Source organism: Saccopteryx bilineata, chromosome 2 (genome assembly GCF_036850765.1).
Source record: "Saccopteryx bilineata isolate mSacBil1 chromosome 2, mSacBil1_pri_phased_curated, whole genome shotgun sequence".
NCBI classification, from domain to species: domain Eukaryota; kingdom Metazoa; phylum Chordata; class Mammalia; order Chiroptera; family Emballonuridae; genus Saccopteryx; species Saccopteryx bilineata.
The window spans coordinates 392,702,232-392,716,743 of NC_089491.1; the positions used below are offsets into that span (position 1 = coordinate 392,702,232).

The 14,512-nt window shown below is 58.0% G+C and overlaps 1 protein-coding gene across 2 annotated transcripts in view; it reads left to right on the plus strand.

Moving 5' to 3' along the window:
* Window positions 1-9,014: 9,014 nt before the first annotated feature.
* SLC47A2 (solute carrier family 47 member 2) overlaps window positions 9,015-14,512 on the plus strand; it is a 30,454-nt gene continuing 24,956 nt past the window's right edge. The window contains exons 1-3 of one of the 2 annotated variants that reach the window (XM_066264379.1): window positions 9,015-11,748; window positions 12,959-13,060; window positions 13,998-14,066. In XM_066264379.1, the coding sequence (XP_066120476.1) occupies window positions 11,626-11,748; window positions 12,959-13,060; window positions 13,998-14,066 (294 nt within the window). In that variant the 5' untranslated portion in view covers window positions 9,015-11,625. The other variant, XM_066264378.1, reaches the window with a different exon arrangement.

The following is a 14,512-nucleotide window of genomic DNA, read 5'->3' on the forward strand; positions in this document are numbered from 1 at the left end:
GGGCGGGGGCATTGGGGTGGAGGAGGGGTCTCCCACCTGAGCTTTGCAACATCAGCTTCATTTCTGGCATGTCTAGCTGAGGGGGGGATGGAGGTGGCTGAGTGGCTCAGAAACCAAGGACCAACGCGCTCCTGTGTAATTAGATTTGGCGGCTAGGGCCAGGGTCACTCAGGGAGACCCCACAGTTGTCAACACGCCCCCAGGGCGACTTCAGAGTGCTGCTCGGGGTGGGGGTGGGGAGGTGGGCAGAAGGACAGGAAGCCAGGTCAGCCTCAAGGACCCACCGTGCCCGACAGATCCGCTGTAGACAGGGCCCTGTGGTCTTCGGGGCCTGAAGACCTGGGACGGGGTCCCGGGAGGACAGTGAAGCAGGGCTCTGGGCAGAGCAGAGCAAAGTTTGTATCAGGCCAGTGTGGGCAGCTGGGGAGAGCACGGCTGAGGCCAGCACAGGTGCCCATCTGGGGGGGTGAGTGTGATGGTGCTCACAGGGGCGGTCCCTGTGAGCTTAGCCAGGCTCTAGGGGCCGCACCCCCACGTCCATCCCTCCTACCACTGCCCCAAGTGTCCCTGCTCCCAGCAAATGCCAACCCTCCACTTGGCGAGGACCCTTCACATCTCTCAACTTTGCCAGCTCCTTATCTTCTGATTTTGGGAGATAGCGTGGGAGAGATTCAGAGAGAGAGGAAAGAGAGAAGAGGGGAGGAGCAGGAAGCATCAACTCCCATAGGGGCCTTGACCGGGCAAGTCCGGGGTTTTGAACCGGTGACCTCAGTGTTCCAGGTCGAGGCTTTATCCACTGTGCTACCACAAGCCAGGCCTGTAATTACTTCCTAGCCAATGTATCTAACGGACAGATCTTAATGCTTACCTAGAACTCTGTCTGCAAGAGTCTGCAGATTCTCGTTTTTAATCTTTCTGGCCACGATGGCAGAAATCAGGAGTGGACGCTGAGAATGGGGCGAGGGGACATGGGGGGGGCACCCGGACACAGGACCTTATGCAATACTGTAACACTGTGAAGGAGAGGTGGATGGCTCCGCCCCTCCCAGGCTTGTCTGTGATCTGCAAGCAGTTGTCATTTCCATGTTTACCTCCTAGGGTCAGTATGAGGATTCAATGAGCTCATGCAGGTAAAGCCCATGGCACGGGGCCTTCTCAGGGGCCAGCAGAGGCCTCTTCTTCCTTCTAGCCCCTGTGGCTTCGCCAAGCCCTCATTAGGCCCCTTGCTCTGCAGTAGGCCCCAGAGATCCCTCCCTTGGTGGAGAGCTTGCAGAAAGTTTAGAATGAAGACCCTGAGAGGCTGGCCCAGCCATGGCCGTGAGTACACCCAAAGCCCCTCAGGAGGCACCAGGCTGCCCTCTAGGCTCCCGCGGGCCGCGTGGCCATGCCAGTGACGGCTGGCTCTCCAGCCAGGGTGTGCATTACACAAACTGCATCTTTCACTCTGCATACACAGAATGTTGAAAACAGCAACTGGGTGAGGCTATGTTGCTTAACTTCTCCAAAGGCAAGAGACTGTTTGTGCAGCGAGGTGGCCTAATGCAGAGCAGCTGCCGGGGCCCCGTGGGACAGGCAGCTGCCAGCCGTCTCCCGCTCAGTCCCCCTTTGCTGTGAGATCCCAAACCCAAGTGCCTGGGGGGAGCCGTATACTCCGGAGTGTCTGTGTGCGGCTTCCAATGGTGCGCGCCACTGGACTGGGGGGGCCCTGCCTCTGGCTTCCTGCTGGCAATGAATCCTCATCCACCGTGATGGTGGCTCCTCGAACTGCCAGATACCAAGTGGGCTGGGAGCTCACCCTTGTCTTGGTCAACGCTTTGGACAGCCCTCAGCCTCTTAGCAAAGCAGGGAGAGAGGGAGGCCCAGCAGGGTAGGTGGAGAGGGAAGACGGGGCGGACGGTGGGGTTCGACCCAAGCTTCTAAATCAAGAGATGGGGAGCAAGCCCACACCCTTTATCCCCTCACATGACCACGGTGCCTTGCAGGTCACCTGGTCATAACTGCCTGGGCCCACCCAGGGATTGCTACCCCATCTCAGTCCCAAGGTACTGCATTCATGGAACATCTTGCCTTTGAGGCAGGGCCAAACATGAGCTCACAAATCCTCCTGTGACCTTCTAGAAAACAAATGCTTGTGTGTGCTAGTCACTGGTGGGCTTGAGAAAGACAACAGCTCTCTGTGAATCCCAATGCTTCTCTGCCGGAAGGGGTTTACCGGGTGGGGGGCCGGTGGGAACAGGAGTACCATCCTTTCTACCTTGGGAAGTCGAAGGGTTGAAACCAGAAAGACCTCACACCAGCTAGACGCCCTCTGGGTGGAGCACCTGGTCCTGCCCGAGCGTTCTGAGGCCGAGTTCTTTCTCAGAGGCTACCCTGCCATTCCAGCACCTGAGGTGGAGGCCACGGAGCCGTCCTCAGTGCCCAGGCCATCTTTGCTCCAATGGAGCCTTGGCTGCGGGAGGGGAAGAGAGAGACAGAGAGGAAGGAGAGGGGGAGGGGTGGAGAAGCAGATGGGCGCCTCTCCTGTGTGCCCTGGCCGGGAATCGAACCCGGGACTCCTGCACGCCGGGCTGACGCTCTACTGCTGAGCCAACCGGCCAGGGTCCCAGTTCTCTTTTGAGTCCTTTTCTCCTCCCCCTTCTCTGTCTCCTCCTTCTTCAAAAAGATTTGTTGCACAACAGAATTTGTTGTGCAGAGACTTTAACATGCTCAGGAAAAGAACCCTGAGAACTTCCGCAGTGTTTGTGGGCATAAAGGTCAAGTCTGGGCTGTTCATACATTAGTTCTTTTTTTTCTAGTCTATACCAGTGATTTTCAATTTTTTTTTTATTTCACAACACACATAAACTCATTAAAATTCTATAAAACTCATAAAATTCAGCATTTACAAATTATTTTTTGCTGACCTGACAAAAATAAAAAATAGGTATAATTTTGATTCATCTACACTGGACGACTTTTGTTCTGTTGGCTGTTGTCATCTTTTCATTGGAAAATCTAAGGGGAACAGGGTCACTGCCCCTGACTAAGTAGTAGGATATCAGATTTATTTATTTTTTTTTATTTTTCTGAAGCTGGAAACGGGGAGATACAGTCAGACAGACTCCCGCATGTGCCCGACTGGGATCCACCCGGCATGCCCACCAAGGGCAAGGCTCTGCCCCTCCGGGGCATCACTCCGCCCGACCAGAGCCACTCTAGCGACTGGGGCAGAGGCCAAGGAGCCATCCCCAGCGCCCGGGCCATCCCTGCTCCAATGGAGCCTCGGCTGCGGGAAGGGAAGAGAGAGACAGAGAGGAAGGAGGGGGGGTGGAGAAGCAAATGGGCGCTTCTCCTATGTGCCCTGGCCGGGAATCGAACCCGGGTCCCCCGCACGCCAGGCCGACGCTCCACCACTGAGCCAACCGGCCAGGGCCGGATATCAGATTTTTAAAAAATTCCTGTGCCACACTAGTTGAAAATTGCTGGTCTATATCTTTAAAACATCAGGAGTCAAGGACCAGAATTTAAGGAAGAAAAAAAGACCCTAAGCCCTGGCCGGTTGGCTCAGCGGTAGAGCGTCGGCCTAGCGTGTGGAGGACCCGGGTTCGATTCCCGGCCAGGGCACACAGGAGAAACGCCCATTTGCTTCTCCACCCCTCCACCGCGCTTTCTTCTCTGTCTCTCTCTTCCCCTCCCGCAGCCAAGGCTCCTTTGGAGCAAGGATGGCCTGGGCGCTGGGGATGGCTCTGTGGCCTCTGCCTCAGGCGCTAGAGTGGCTCTGGTCGCAACATGGCGACGCCCAGGATGGGCAGAGCATCGCCCCCTGGTGGGCAGAGCGTCACCCCTGGTGGGCGTGCCGGGTGGATCCGGGTCGGGCGCATGCGGGAGTCTGTCTGACTGTATCTCCCTGTTTCCAGCTTAAGAAAAAAATGAAAAAAAAAAAAAAAAAAAAAAAGACCCTATTATCCGTTAAATGTCTACAATGCTCCAGGTACTTCCGTATATATTATATTCAGCCATGTTTTTTTAAGAGAGAGAGAGAGAAACATCAACTTATTATTCCACTTATTAATGCGTTCAGTGGTTGATTCGTGTACGTATCCTGACTGGGGACTGACCCTGCAACCCTGGTGTACTGGAACAGCACTAACCAACTGAGCCACTCAGCCAGGGCTTATAGTTCATTTACTTCTTGTACTAATATGAGATTTTCGTGTGTGTGTGTGTGTGTGTGTGTGTGTGTATTAGCACAAGGGAGAGAGACCCCTGGCTCAAGCCAGCGACCTTGGGCTCAAGCTAGCGACCTTGGGCTCATGTCTATGATCCCACGCTCAAGCTGGCAACGCTGAGCTCAAGCTGGTGAGCCTATGCTCAAGCTGGGACCTTGAGGTTTCAAACCTGAGTCCTCAACATCCCAGGTCGACACTCTATTTCTCCATTGTGCCACCACTTGGTCAGGCAAAAAAAAAATTTTATTTAAAAATGTTTTAAAATATACTTTCACTTGATTATTGTCTTCATTCTATTATTAGAAATGCCTTCTGCTTTCATTTTTCTCCCTGGTAAGATGTGTTCCTACCTTTTACCCTGTAGTATATATTTCTTCTTCCTTCTTGCATATATATTGCAAACTGCTATACATTGTTTCCCTTAGATTAGGAGCACTGTATGTCAGTAACCTCACCACTCCTTAAGGCCGTCACATTTTTTGGAAGCTTAACAGAAATTTTAAGAAGTTATCCGAGCAAAGATCTGTTCGAATCAGGCAGCACCAACCAGAATGGATTAGGACAACACCCCACCCCACCCCCCCCACCCCCCCACCCCCCCACCCCCCCACCCCCCGCCCTCGCCCCCGCCCCCGCCCGGAGCCGGGAAAGAGACTCATGGTGGGGGCGGGGGCAGGAACAAAGGACATGGTGGGGCAGGAACAAAGGAAAAGAACCCTTGATGGGCTGCCCCTTAAGCCTTTTCCTTACCTGGAAATGCTCGTTGCTTGTTTGTGTTTGGTTGCCCCCGGGTTTAAATTTCTTACCCTTGTGGCATTTATAGGGTTAGGTTTTGGTTTGCTGACCTCGTGGTTAAGGAATCAGAAACACCTCACTCTAGGGAATTCCTGTTTAACCCTTTGAGTAGCGAGTTTTTCGTTAACCCTTTGAGTGAGGACGTACAGGAACGTCTGTGCTACTCAAAGGGTTAATTTAATTAAACACTTACTTGAGCTGCGTCCAACCAGCTGCCCCACGGAAGTGGGGAGGGGTCAGTGTGCTTCCCAGGCTGGTCTATGACCTGATTGGTGAGGTGATGCCCCTGACGGTGAGGAGGGGTGGAATTCACACCTGGGTCTGCCCAACATCATCGTCTTAGCAGAGCTCTTATCTGGAGCCACAGAAAGGCATGCTCTTAAAAGAAACAAGGGAAGCCATTGTAACAACGTATCAGGTGGTCTTAAGTTGGGTTCCTTAAAAGGACACCCTTGGGTGAGAATTCGGGTGATTTATGAAGAACATACAAGGGGAGGTACATACGAGGCGGGCTGGAAGCACCCTCCCTCCCCCTTTCCGGGTGGGCGGTCTCCCTTCGACCTAGCAGGACCCACGTGCAGGCCCCGGAGCCTAGGGTCTGCTTTGCTCTGTGTGGTCAGAGTGAAGACACGCAGTCTGGGTGGGGGCGGGAGACAGGGAGTGCAGACCCCGGGCAGGACCACACTGCGTGGGGTTGAGCGGCTGCAAGGAACAGACCCCCCCCCCCATTTCGAGTAAAAAAAAAAATGCAGAAGTAGGCTGAAGCATCGTCTCACTGGGAAAAGCAACAGGCAGGCAACGTAGTGACCAGAAATGGAAACACGATGGAAAAACAAACTAAAACCCCCCCACATGGCTGGCTGGATGGGTGATGCAGCGACCCATCTCGGGGGAGTCTCATCTCTGGCCTCTCCCTGGGGCCAGCTCTCCCCGTCCGCCTTGCAAACTGGCCGCCTCTGCTTCCTCAGTCCTCCAGCGCCTGGGTTCGTCTGGGCTTGCAGGCCAAGGCCTGGGAGAGGGCATCGGGTTGGTTCAGCCGGGGATGGACGGTCCGAGGGTCGCAAGGCACACAGGACCACCTTCTCCAGCTGGGCGGGCGGGATCCAAGGGCACGGGAGGGGGGGCGGGTCCACGTGTGGCCACTGCCTGGCTCCACGTGCTAACCCAGCTGGGCACCCCCAGGCCACCTCGGTAATCCAGGCCATCTGCTCCCAAGGCCGGTCTGAATTACAGCGTGTTTTTAAAGAGAGGCAACTTCTTCCTGTCCTGTAGTGGTCAGGAGTCTTGAGACTCCAAATGTTTCGAATCAGCCAAATTCAGTTTCCAAACGGCACTGCCGGAGGCTGGCCAGCTACCAACGTCTGCTGCAGCCCACTCCGTGAGGAGGGGTCTTACACGGTCTATCTCGTTGGGGCCGCCACGTTGCGGATTCTTTGTGAACTGGAATGGCCAATTTAAGAGCAGACTGGCCAAACCAAGGATTGCTAGACCCATAGAAAACATCCATATTCAAATGCTTGTCTGGGACCCTTTGGGGAATAAGATAACCTTCCCAGAAGTTTCTCAACCAACTTCAGATGGAATTACTAAATTTGGGGTTGAACCAGCAGTTCTAAACCTTGACTTCATTTTAGAATCACCTGGTAAACTTAAAAAAAAAAAAAAAAATGCCGCTACCCAGGTCCCACCCCAGAAGTTCTGACGTAATTAGTCTGACGCGGGCCCAGACAGCTATTTCTTTCCCTCTCTTTAACTCCGTATTGACGGACAGCCTTCTTACAGAAAAGCACACAACCTAGGCTGCCTCCCAGGAGGAGGTGGCCCCCCAGACTCTGCTGGTCCCACACTCTGGGTCTGAGTCAGGAAGGTTTTCCTACCCTTTTCCAGACTGTTTTGAAATGTAGGGTTTTATTATTATTATTATTTATATTATTCAGGTATAGCAAGGGCAACAGATCAGGAGACATGGCTACTGAAAAGATAAGTTTCTTACACAAAGTTCCCAACAGGAGGGAGCCCTCTGTGGCACTGGGGGTCCTCGGGAAGCACCCGGCTGGTCAGGAGAGGAGACGTGAGCCAGAGAAGCAGGGGATGAGGCCGGCTAAGCAGGGGTAAGGCTGGCTAGCTTGGACAGTTCTGGCTGGCTCTGAGGCACAGGGTGTCCCAGCTGTCTGGCATCTGGCCGGGGGTGGTTAGGGCGGACAGACAATGGCGTGGGTCTGCAAGCTCACGGAGGAGGTGTTGGGGTGTGAATGCCTGGGATGCTCAGCGTGCATACGATCGATCGGTGTGAAGCTGTTTGTGTATCGAGGAATTGGCTAGCCCTGGGAGGGTCGGTCCCCTCAGGGTCAGCAAGGCCTCCAGGCTGCCAAGGTGTCAGAAACACGGAACAGAAAGACAAGATGAACACAGAATGCCTCTTTTTTTTATGAAGTGAGCATCAGTGGCACCCACAGCGAGGAGCCTGCTCTCCGACCCGGGCGGGCATGCAGGCAACCTCTCCAGGAACTGGGTCGGCATCACGCCGGCCGGGAGCAGGGAGCCCACAGCGCCCAGGAGCAGGGAGCCCACAGCGCCCACAGCGCCCACAGCGAGGAGCCTGCCCTCCGACCGGGGCAGGCATGCAGGCAACCTCTCCAGGAACTGGGTCGGCATCACGCCAGCCGGGAGCAGGGAGCCCACAGCGCCCACAGCGAGGAGCCTGCCCTCCGACCGGGGCGGGCATGCAGGCAACCTCTCCAGGAACTGGGTTGGCATCACGCCGGCCGGGAGCAGGGAGGCCAGAGACAGAGGCCCTGCGTGAGGAGGCTGCGGGGAGGCCAGAAGGTTGGTGAAGGGGAACAGCCGGTGGGGAGGCTGCACGCAGCTGAGGCAGGTAACAGCCTGACGGGTGGTGGTGCGCAGAGCTGGCAGGGAGCCTTCCCTCGTGGGAGCTCGGGGGGAGAAAGCAGGGGAGGAGGGGTTCGTTTCCCGCAGAGCAGACACCAACAAGTGGGGGGTATTTGTGACAAGTCAGTAGCAGGGTCGGCCCGTGAAAACTCCAGGCGGGGTGACAGCGACGGCGTGTGGAAATGATTTCCGGAGGCTGGGGCGCGGGGAAGTAAGGAGGATTAAGCGTGGAATCTCACCGTCAGCCCGGAGAGGAGGGCACGGACGCGTCCCATGCCCAGCCCTTGCCCACAGTGCGTGGTAAGGCTGGGGGTTAACTGTGACTAGCTGGGGGCCGGGCACGGGCCACGTCCACCAGGACGGGAAGAGGGATGCCACCTGGAGGGCAGAAGGCAGCCAGGGGCCCTGCAGAAGGCTGTTAGGTTTCCAAGGCTAGAGTCACTGTTTTCTAACCTCAGAACACATTTTCCCATGTTGGAATCCCGAAGTCAGCAGGTCTGGGTGGCAGGGAGTGGGGGTGGGGTGGGGGGTGCAGGGCTCAGGGGGGGTGCAAAGGGGAAACGCCATGGCCCCTGCTGGTGAAGCGTGACCAGCCAGTCAGAGTTCACAGAATTAACAAGTAACCGAGGTCACAGAGACCCTGGCTGGCTCCAGCAGCGCCTGGCGGGACCCTGGGCAACCACACACCTGAGGGCAGGCCTGCGGGCCACGCCCACCGTCCCCTGTGCCCCCGCAGCAGGACTGACCCTGGGGCTGCCGGACTTGCCCCTGCAGACAGCGTCCGCGGCGGCTGCTCTGCGGCCAGCGGGGAGCCAGAAGCACCCTCGAGGTTGCTGGGGCTTCAGATTTGTCTAAGTCAGTGGCTGCTGGCCCGGTTCCCTGTTCCTTCTCTGTTACTGAGCGCTGCGGGTGCGCTCAAGGGCCTCGGGGCACAGTGAGGCTGCCAGCACAGTGACCAGCTGCCCAGGAAGGCTGCCTCTGTGGTTGGAAACCTCCTTAACTCCAAGCTGCGCTGGCGGGAAGGTCTTGCAGTGACCATCTGCTCCCCTTTCCCCTCTCCTGCCCTTCCCAGGACCTTGTGCCGCGGACCAGCGCGGCCCCAAATAACGGTGCGGAATTAAGGAAACATACTTTGTCAGAACAAAACCGATGGGACCGGGAGGACTCCTCAAACTGCCGGGCAGCATCTGAGTGCCCCACAGCCCCAGTTCACTTTATTATATAGACCTATGCAAATCAAGGACCCTGATACAAAGTTGCACATCAAAGGCTAAGACAGGAACTCTCCCAAGGCAAAAACAGGATACATGAGTGAAATTTACAAACATCTGAAACAAACAGAGTCAGAGGAAGGGCATGTATATTGCTTCCTGCAACCCAAGGAAGCAAGTGGAGTGGGTGCAGATACTCAGCATCAAAGCCAAATAAGGAGATGGAGGGGGGAGAACTTAGCCCCCTGCCAAGCCTCAAATCTATAATGGCTTTTTGCCATTAACGGTCCACAGCAACGTTGTATACTGGGTCCTGCTTCCTGGTGTGGCCCCCAGCCCCCTCGCCAGCAGGGCAGAAGACCCCATCCGCTCTGCCCTCCTTCAGGCCCAAGGCACCGGGAATGAGGTGGGCGGGAGTCGCGAGAACAGAGGCAGCGCCAAGTGGGCAAGTGAGTGTGTCTGTGGGTCACAGAAGCTGGGGGGTCCCCCCAACCCCCCACGTCCCCCGTCAGGAAGGGGAGCGGTCTCCTCTCCAGTGAGGTCTGGGCTCACCCGCAGCATTTCACGGTGGCCAGTGGCACCAGGCAGAAGTGACGTCTGTAACTCTCTAGCTGGGGCTCGACAGGGGTGCTCCTGGCCTGCGCTCCCAGGACAGCTACCACCTATGAGGTGCCCCTGGGGTGCCCATGGGGTGCAGAAAGGTCCCGGAGGAGGAGGAGGAGGAGGGGTGCGTGCAGCGAGCGACACTCTCAGCGGCACGCCCGCCCGCCCGGCCGAGAATAAGCACCCACGGCCACCAGGCCAGCCTTTGGATGCCCGGCCCGGTGGGAGTGACAGAGGCCACCAAGGCTCAGGTCCCCCAGGGCCAAGGCAGGTAGGTTTCTCAGTCACCTGCTCAGAAGAGGAAGCCAAACCAGCCGAGAACTGGCCAAAGACGAGAAGGACGTGGAAAAGGCGTGGGAGGAGTGACGTTTTAAATCTGAGCCACGACCTTGTAACCAGAGTAGCCTTCAACCTGCATCCCTTCCTTTCTGCGTCAAAAAGACTAACTACAGTCACAGTGGTAGTGAAATGTCTTCTCTCTTCTCTTTGTCGGGGATAAACGTACTGAGCAGGAGGTGCACAGGTTGTAGAATATTTCAGCAGGAGCTTGGCAGAATGAGGGAATACACATCGCCCAGGTAACCTGGGTGCCACGACCAGGGGGACATTTTGGAATTCTTTATTTATTTATTTTTTTATTCAGTGAGAAGAGAGAAGGCAGAGGCAGACTCCTGTATGCAACCTGACCAGGATCCAACTGGCATGCCCAGTAAAGGGCAATTTTTGCCCATCTGGGGCCATTGCTCCATTGCTCAGCAACTGAGCTCTTCTTAGTGCCTGAGGCAGAGGCCATGGAGCCATCCTCAGCTTCTAGTGCCAACTTGCTCCAATCGAGCCATGGCTGCAGGAGGAGAAGGAGAAAAGCGAGAGGGGAAGGGGTTGGGGAGGAGTGGAGAAGCAGATGGGCACTTCTCCTGTGTGTTCTGACTGGGAATCGAACCCAGGACATCCACACGCTGGGCTGATGCTCTACTACTGAGCCAATCGGCCATGGCCACATTTCAGAATTCTGTATGTAAAGGAAGGAGGTTGTGTGTGAAGGTGGGGAAGGGTATGCATGGATCTTCTGGTCACTCCCTCGCTGCTACAGGGGCTAGGAAGAGGGCACCCAGATGGGCATTTGGGGCAGCGGCATGGAGCCCGGTCCCAGGGCCAGCTGTCCTGCCTGCAAACCCTGCTGGCCCCCCTCACCTCAAAGCCCACCCCGGTGGAGCCACGTGAGGTGGCAGTTGTGAGCGCCCCTCGGTCTTTCCCTGCCCGGCTTGCCCTTGGTGGGCTGCAGTCCAGCCCGGCATGGAGAGGAGACAGGACAGACCGGCTGGGCCAGGAAGGAGCCTGGCGACAGCTTCCCTGGGCAGAACGGACGGCAGGAGTGGTGGGCTGACTGGGCGAACCGGGTCTCCTGGCCTCCAAGGTTGCTGCCGAAGGGGAGGCCTGGGGTCTTCCCAGGGGTCCTGGGTCCTGGCCTCAGCTCCTGGCCTCAGGCTCCCGTCCCCTCCACCTGACCCTCCGGGGTCAGCGTCTTCCAGGCTTTGCTGCGCAGAAGTGGAGCCTGCCGCTTCGCTCTCTGCACACCCGCTTCTTCCTCTGGGATGTGGGAGCTGTCTGGGCACAATCATGCCCACGGTAAGCCTCCCAGCATCCCGGTCCACCCACCCCAGGCCCAGCAAACCGCTGCACTGCCCCCCACAAGCATCCGCCTGGGTGACCGCCAGGTGTTCGGGGCTCTGTCCTGTCCCTCCCTGGGGCCGGGGCCAGCGGGCTGCCCAGGAAGGCACAGCCTATCCCACAAGTCTCCTCCGAGCCAGAGCCTCCTCCCTCCCCTTACTCATTAGCCAGGCTTCAAGGTGACTCGAGAGGCTGCCTGGCCGCGGCCGGCTGGAGGACCGCTCAGGCGTGCAGGGTGGCCGCAGCTGGGAATGGGCGACCCTCAGGACACAGTTCCCCTGGACCAAGGGGGTCGCTGCCCTGCCCTCTGCAGACTGGTCCCTGTCGGCTTCAGGGCCGAGGCCTGGAAGCTCTTTGTCCTGTCTGGACCCCTGGTAAGGAGGCTGGGTGGTGAGGGGCCCGGGAGCCCAGGAGCCAGCGGGTGTCCCAGCACGACCAGGGGCTGCTCACAACCCTTCCCCAGACAGTTCCCATGCTGATCCTGCTGCCCAGAACGGGTGACAGCAAGACGGCTGTCCTTAGTGCCAGGGGTAGCCATGGGGCCCGGCCACACTCCGCAGGAACAGGTCCCTTCTCTTCGGAAACCCACGGAAAGTCTGGGTTGAAGGAAGGACGTCACGATGACAAGTGAGAGCCATTCGTGCACAAGCAGCCAACAGATCCCACACCTCCATGGTGGCTGCGATGCTGATTGTTTCTACTCGTCCCATTCCCCGTATTCTTCGCGTGCTAAAGGCAATTTTCTTTTTACCCTTTGTTTTGTGAAGTCAGGATGTTATGCATGGTGGGGGTTTTTCTGCACTCTTGGGAGAATTCCTGGTATATTTCAGAAATGTGACTTTGTATCAGAGATCTCTTTGTTTTGCAAATGGCTTTGCTCTCTGCACTATAAAATAAAGCTTCTTGGGAGTGCAGGCTGCTCTTGTAGGTCATCAGCTTACAGGAGGCCTCCCAATCCCCCCCCCCCAAAAGAAGCCAACAGATCTTCCCAGAGAAGCACTTGCTGGGAAGAGGGGGTCCTCTGCCCTTTTTATTTGCCAAAAGAAACGGCTTTAGATACATTTTTTCCCCCACAAGAGTTAATAGGTGCTCCTTGTAAAACTTGCAGACAAAATAAGTCAGAAAGGAAAAAGAAATTCACCTCTCATCCCACCGCCTGGGCATAGCCATTGCTAAGATTTTGGTGGATTTGACGCTTCCTTTGGTTGTGGTGGTGGTGGTGGTGGTGGTTGACATGTGGGCTGGCCCAGTGAGTATAAAAACATCAGTAGCAGGATGGAATGCTTGAGTTCAGCTGTCCCCATCCGGGCTCTGTGCTGGGTGATTCCTGTGCATTCCTGCACTTCGAGGCAAGGAGACCATCGCCCGAGGGGACCCTGGGTGCCCCCCCCGATGGCCCCAGGCCTGGCTGCTGGGTCAGCCTCCGACTCACGCTTGTTCCCGCTGGCGTGGGCAGTTTGCCGGGTGGCTGTGAGGGTTCTCCACAGGTCACCGGAGGTAGTGCGGGCTGCGCGGCCGCGGTGGGGGCGCTGGCAGGCCGGGGCGAGGCTGAGGGGCGCCCTTGACCCCGGCCGCCACCCCCAGTTCCTGTTCCAGCTGCTGTCCTTCATGATCTACATCGTGAGCTCGGCGTTCTGCGGGCACCTGGGCAAGGTGGAGCTGGCGTCTGCGGCGCTCTCCGTGGCCGTGAGTAGTGGCCGGTGGCTGCCCGCACAGCGCGGACCTCAGGCCCTCGTGGGAGGGGACCCAGCGCCTGTGGGCAGGGCCCACCTGGAGGGACGTCTGGCTCAGCTGGTCCTCAGAGCTGCTGCTGGGTGGCCTCGCCCCACGTGCGGGGGGCCCCCCTCCTCGGCCCCCACCTGACCAGCCCTGTGTTTTCTCCTGTGTGTGGCTTCAGTTTGTCATTGGCCCCCCTCCCCGGCCCCCACCTGACCGGCCCTGTGTCCCCCGCCCCCACCTGACCGGCCCTGTGTCCCCCGCCCCCACCTGACCGGCCCCGTGTTCTCTCCTGTGTGTGGCTTCAGTTTGTCATTGGCCCCCCTCCCCGGCCCCCACCTGACCGGCCCTGTGTTCTCTCCTGTGTGTGGCTTCAGTTTGTCATTGGCTCCCCTCCCCGGCCCCCAGCTGACCGGCCCTGTGTTCTCTCCTGTGTGTGGCTTCAGTTTGTCATTGGCCCCCTTCCCCGGCCCCCACCTGACCGGCCCTATGTTCTCTCCTGTGTGTGGCTTCAGTTTGTCATTGGCCCCCCTCCCCGGCCCCCAGCTGACCGGCCCTGTGTTCTCTCCTGTGTGTGGCTTCAGTTTGTCATTGGCCCCCCTCCCCGGCCCCCAGCTGACCGGCCCTGTGTTCTCTCCTGTGTGTGGCTTCAGGTTGTCATTGGCCCCCCTCCCCGGCCCCCACCTGACCAGCCCTGTGTCCCCGGCCCCCACCTGACCGGCCCTGTGTCCCCCGCCCCCACTTGACCGGCCCTGTGTCCCCGGCCCCCACCTGACCGGCCCTGTGTTCTCTCCTGTGTGTGGCTTCAGTTTGTCATTGGCCCCCCTCCCTGGCCCCCAGCTGACCGGCCCTGTGTCCCCCGCCCCCACCTGACCGGCCCTGTGTTCTCTTCTGTGTGTGGCTTCAGGTTGTCAACGTCTGCGGAGTCTCCGTAGGCCTGGGCTTCTCCTCGGCGTGCGATACCTTGATGTCCCAGGTTGGTGGGGCTCCCGGGGCCGGGCAGGGGGCAGAGAGGGACCCTCGACTGCTGCTGAGATGGTGGGGGGAGGGGGCCCCCAAAGGCCCCTCAGTGCTTCCTGGAGCTGGAGGTCCTGTCAAACAGACCTGGTAGGGGGGGCAGCTGCCTCCACCTCCCCCACCCACCTACTAAGGACCAAGTGCTATCAGGAAACCAGACCCCCCCTCTTTGAAAGAGACTGGACAGACAGACAAGAAGGTCCTGGGAGGAGAGGGGTGGAGACAGTCTCCTGTCCCTGTATGTGGAAAGCTGAGGTGCACTGATGGGACCCCTGTCGTTGGGGTCCCAGAGCCCGGTGGGGGCTCAGTTACCCCAGAGTCTGAGCTTACCGCGGACCTGGGGTCCCGGGTTCAGCCCTGGCTGCCCCTTACTGGCAGGGTGACTTGGCAGACACTCTCAGAGCC